The 5,887-nt window shown below is 31.0% G+C and overlaps 1 protein-coding gene across 1 annotated transcript in view; it reads right to left on the bottom strand.

Moving 5' to 3' along the window:
* Positions 1-3,760: 3,760 nt before the first annotated feature.
* LOC119636335 overlaps positions 3,761-5,887 on the bottom strand; it is a 225,947-nt gene continuing 223,820 nt past the window's right edge. Inside the window, exons 18-20 of the mRNA XM_038031637.1 lie at positions 5,759-5,882; positions 5,487-5,670; positions 3,761-5,366 (exon numbers count right to left, since the gene is read on the bottom strand). Coding sequence (XP_037887565.1) covers positions 4,855-5,366; positions 5,487-5,670; positions 5,759-5,882 — 820 coding nt within the window. The 3' untranslated portion in view covers positions 3,761-4,854. The remainder of the gene's footprint in view (positions 5,367-5,486; positions 5,671-5,758; positions 5,883-5,887) is intronic.

Genomic DNA, 5,887 nt, shown 5'->3' with positions numbered 1-5,887 from the left:
TACAATATTAAATTTTAGACTGCAATTGCATTAATACACTTTTCTTAAACGATTTTCTATTAACATTTTTTATTTTGATTAAGCAACAAATATTAGTTGGATTTTAAGAAAATGTTTTCGTTATTCACTAGTTTGGTAGTTATTTTCACTTAAAGTTAGAGTTAAATTTTTAATTTATACCTAATTAGAATAATTACATATAAATCTTACAAATATATAAACAAAAAGGCTAAATCGCCTTAGCTATTAATTTCTGGTATTCATATTATCTAATGCGAGCATAAGATTGGAAAGAAAAAAACTTTTTTCTTTTTATAATAAATAATCGTCGGATGATTTTTTTCTCACTACCTTTCTAGAATCCCTAAAAAGAAAGACACGGTCACTAGGTTAGGATAACAGTCTCTATAGTTGAGAGCAGTCCAAAAACTCCAGTTTTTTAGTTTCGGATTTAGTGCAAACTCACACTTGAACATCTATACGCTTCGAGTCTCCGAATGAAATGCACCAATGGCAAGCCAGAGCACAATTTCTTCGAACATGTTGCGTTTTATGTCTCTATCTATCTGTGACACCTTGATTGTGAACGCCAACCAATTCGCTAGATCCAAGACGAAATGTCAACACAACAGTTGAAATTTTTGCTGCCCTTTTTTATGTCGACTTCAGTCAAAGTCTACTTATTTACATATCTCGAAAGTGGTTTAAAATTAAGAAGCGTCAGCAATTTGTTCAGAAATCGATCATAAGAACTTATAACGTTATTTCATAGATTTTGTGTACATCCCACATACAGGCGAACAGCTTGTCAAAAAATCTATTCTTTATTTTCATTTCCATTGTCAAAAGGCTATATAAAAGAAGTGCAAGCAGTGAAACTTATACAAGTGCTGCTGTAAACTTTTTTTACAAGAACGGAAGTTCTCTGTAATCAGAGAGCGCCTTATTTCTCGAATATTTTGGAGCACTTGTCACAGGCTCATAGTAAACCCGGTTACCGAAAATGATCTTGAGGATGTGGATAAATAATGTACGTAAGTAACTAATGCAGATGAGTAACAAGCAAGTAACTAAATTAGATAAGTATATCAGTACGTAAGGCAACTAAATGAAATACTTAAGTAAGTAAAAGTAAGCGGTTGAAATAAGTAAGTAAGTAAAGTAAATAAAGTAAGCAAGTTAAGTAAATAATTTGATTAAGTCAGCAAGTTGAGTAAATAAATGCAAGTAAGTAAACTAAGTAATTGAAAGAGATAAGTTAGTAAGTAAATAAATAAGTAAGTAAACTTCTTAGGTAAGTAAATAAGAAAGTAAGTACGAATAAGTGACTGAAATAAGTAATCAAGTAAAGTTAACGAATAAAGTAAATAATATGAATAAGTAAGCGAGCGAGTTAGGTAAATAAGTAATGTACGTAAGAAAGTAAAGTACGTAAGTAAGTAAGTAAGCAAAGATAAGCGGTTGAAATATGTAATTGAGTAAAGTAAGAGAATAAAGTAAATAATGTAATTAAGTAAGCGAATTAAGTAAGAATTAAGTAAGTAAATAAAGTACGTAAGTAAGTAAAGTAAGCGAGTAAAGTAAGGGATTAAGAAAGCAAGTAAACAAGTAAGCGAGTTATGTAAGTAAGTAATGTACATAACTAAGTAGAGTGCGTAAGTAAGTAACGGCAAGTGACTGATATATGTAACTAAACGAAGAAAAAAGGGTAAGTAAATACAGTAAGTAATAAGTACATACTAAAAGTACTAAGTAAATACTAAAGAAAATAAGCAAGTGAAGTAGCTAAAGTAGGCAATTAAGAAATTTAGTAACAGTACATTAGTAAAACAAGTTAGCAAGTAGGGCAATGTAAGTAAGTCATGTCTTAAAGCTGAACAACCTCAACTAACCTATTGATTGATATTCATCTAAGGCGTGTTTCAGAACACGTTCAATGGATTCGAAGACTCAGAAACGATTTCGCAAAATCTTTCTGCGTTGTCAAGACAGTCGAACAATAGATTTGAACTTTTGAGCGAAGAGTTGTACTTTTTATTGGATAACATTTGGGATAAAGGAAAAAAAAGTTTGATTTATTTACATAAAAATACGCAGGAGTAGTCATAATTGAAAATATTTATTTACATATTTACAAATTTACACGTACAAATTAAAAAAAAAAAAAAAACTACTTATTATTACACTCATTGAACAACCAATTTAGTTTGGAATTAATTTCAAATCATTTTAGAATTTGAAATGATTCGTTATATAAAAACAACAAAAGCTCTCCCGTTGGTTATTATAAATGTAAATATTTTCAGATAAAAATAATTTTTATAAATCTTGCGTTTCGCAGTTACACAGATTTATTTTTATGATTTATTTCCTCTAAACTAATATACTATTATATGTATGTGTTTATTTGCATATAAATAATTTTTCATTTATTATGTTGGCGGGCTCAGATGCAACATAATAAAAGTAATTATTTATTTCATCTCTAAAAAGTATTGATTGAGAATAATAATAAAAATATTTTTAATAAATTAAACAAAATTAAAAAAGGGTTGAATTTTTTTCTAAAAAGAAAAAATGAATTAATTTTTTATATAAAAACATTCATCATTCCCCTTAATAATTCAACGCTGGAACACTATTGTAAATTGTTTCCATTAATACGTGCATCGTTTGTAGTAATGAATTCTTCTATACAGCATCATATGATCGCATTATAACGACCGGATTGGCCATTCCTTTTGAAATATCCAGATAAATTGTTTTGCTTCTTCATAATATTGTTACAAAAGTCACATTTGATGAAATCAACGTCTGCATGGAAACTACTTAATTGTAGTTTTAATTGCTCGGAGAAAAATAAAATCAAAAGGAAGATTCCGATTGCCGCTAGCGAATGACCAAAAGCTTAACGAAAGACGAGACACTGAATTCAAAAATTGGTGACTCGTTAGTAAAAGGTATGCAAGGGAGACGTTTGCTTAAGTCAAACACGATTGAATCGTGATGCCCGAAGAGAAAAATTGAAAAGAAGATTTGAAAGTAAATTAAATATAATACAAGTTACCAAATTCTATGTAAATGATTCTTCTTTTCATGGCTATTCTAAATCAACTATCGAGAGGAATGAATGTAGTCTCGCAAAAGCGAAAAGAATCATTTCATAATATATTTATACATTAGTGATTACCAAAAATTAAGCTTTAGCTAAGCGTTGGTTTTTCTTCCTTCATGTATTCTTCGAAACCTCACAGTTTAAAATCAAGTCCACAGTACGTAAAAAAGGAAATTGATGTTTGAGAAAAAATAAAAACAGTATAGTGGGACCCCATTATCCAAAACCGTATAGTATCCCCACTAAGTACCGTATGTCACTTCGCTTAATTCAGTTATTCATATAACAACTTTTCGAAATTAGGCTTTGTATGGAAAGTGATCGAAATAGTTCCGATAAGAACCATTCTCAATAACGACTATACACGTGAGGCCACCAAATTTAATTGAAACATCCTGAAAATTGCGATCTGCAGATTGAACATAAGAAAATAAGACGGATGGACGGACAGACAAGTTTAGATCGTTTCAAAGTCACATTCTGATCAGTACAACAAAAAGGTGCACCAGTATTTTTCAAGTCCTTCTGGATGTTGCGGACATTCGCATAAACTTCTACTACACGTGGTGAATAGAAAATTTTGAAATGATAAGAAAAGTATAAAGAGCAAATTGATTGGTCTAGAGATCGAGAAAAAAGTGATTGACTGATTTGTCCGTGGAAACATTTTCATGTGAAAGGAAACCTGGTTAAAAGTTAATATAATTGGTATTCACACGCATAACTTCATTAAGAAGTTCTTTGTACGTATAAAGTATGCGGAAAAAATAAACTGAAACGTTTTAAAAGGCAGCAATGACTCTTTCTCTCAAAATTCAATTAGTCAAGTTAGCATTGCGCAAGCGTGACGTGCGTGAATATGTCCTTTCTCCAAAATTCAAATTATGATTGCTGTTTCATCTAAGTGAGATTGTAGCAGGAATTTCGAAGAAATCATTCAAGATGATCCGGGAAAGTCTCTACAAAACCTTCAAAGAGTGACCTCTGAAGCGTCAAAGAAAGATCGTATAAGATTTCCCAGCTAAAATTTCCGATATTGAACATAAGATTGTAAAAATGATTGAGCGAATGTGAATACTTTAAAAAATATTTGACAAGTGTTTCTGGGTATTACAAAAAGAATACCAAAATCCAAATACCTAAATCTAATGCTCAACGATTAATGGAAACATAAAAAAAAAAAACAAATTATATATGATACGAGTGTACTCACATGAGAATCAGTCGCATTGTAAACTTCATATGGTTTGATTAATGTTCAGCAACAGTGAGGAGTAAGTGAATAGTGTATTAGAGTTAAAAAATTAATCAATTTTGTTTTTGTTTTCTTTTTTTCAATAACTATATAATATATATAACTATATAACTATAAATTCTCTTCTTTACACTGGTATAGCACAACGTTGTGATTTCTTTACGGGATTACTTTCACGACTCAATGAGTTTTTTGTTATAGTTTCATTAGTTAAAATACTGCTACTATTGCTGCTATCATTGACGTTATTATCGCAAAAACTGTTATTATGATGGCTATTATTATTAATAGTAGTATTTTGCTCAACTAAAGCTGGCTGCTTATTATTAACTAAGTGATCCTGATTAATACAAGAGGACGCATTCGATATTCGTTCAGTTGATAATGGCGGTGCTGATGTTGATAATAACGAAAATTGCAAGATATCTACACTTAAATAGTTGCCCTGATTAAATGTCGTTGATAGTGAGGTTTTCAATGAAGACTATAAACTTGTCGTAGCAGTGGTGTTGGGAATATTTTTTTTTTTATCATAATTCGTTTTCAATTTATTTTCGTTGTTACGTTCTAAAGGTAACGATGGAGTTGGCGTGCTTTTATAACACGTTAAAGTTAAACTATTATTTTCTCTATTTACCAAAGGTGTTGTCATAACCACATTGATGCCGTTATTCGTAAAGGTATTACATTGTTGGTCTTGTGTTTGTTGATTAATTTTGTTATTATTTTCCAACATTGTCTGACTGGTGGTAATACAATCACTATCCATAGCGGCAATGCCAGCATTGCTTTCGCTATATAGGCTGACGCTATCATTGACTTTGTCTGTTTGCTGTTTGAATTTTTCATCCACACGATTGTTATTTGGCACGTAAGGCTCATCAGCATATGGTATCTGTTGATATGTTTGACTATCTAAATTTGTTAGTATACTACTGCCTATCGTTATGGTTTGTGTAGCCATTTCACACAATTTTTTCGCCTTAATTGAATGTTCTGTGAGCAAATAAAAAAAAGGGAATGACAGAACAAGAAAAAAAAGAGCAACAAAAAAAATAAGAAAAATTTACAAAATTTTTTTTTTTTTTTTAAATATTTGCAATAACATTTATTTACCCGTTTGCCCGGGTGTGATATGTTTTTGTATGTTCTCGTTTTGAGCACAAGTGGCCGCTGTTACGACGGCTGGTGCCATAATTGAAGTTTGCCCGGTTCCACCAGTGCGTTGCACGTTGGAATAGCGTGGCGGCATCATACTTTGTCTAACATTACGGTCGGGCCGTATTAAAATTATATAGAGCTACAGGTAAAAACAAATACGACAAATATGGCTTTAAGGCAAAAAGAAAAAAAAAAAACAAAAAAAAAGTATCTCTTTAGGCACTCACCTTAGGGGAAAATAAACAAGCTATCGTTACACTGGCTGATAAACTAATAGTTACTGACATTGAAGTAATTCTTAAGGGTACATGGTTTGCAGTACCAAAGTATAAAGGGACGAATGCCAACCATATTAC

Source organism: Glossina fuscipes, unplaced genomic scaffold (assembly GCF_014805625.2).
Source record: "Glossina fuscipes isolate IAEA_lab_2018 unplaced genomic scaffold, Yale_Gfus_2 28, whole genome shotgun sequence".
Taxonomy (NCBI): Eukaryota; Metazoa; Arthropoda; class Insecta; order Diptera; family Glossinidae; genus Glossina; species Glossina fuscipes.
The sequence above is the reverse complement of the archived record's forward strand: the minus strand, read 5'-3'. Positions and strand labels throughout refer to the sequence as shown.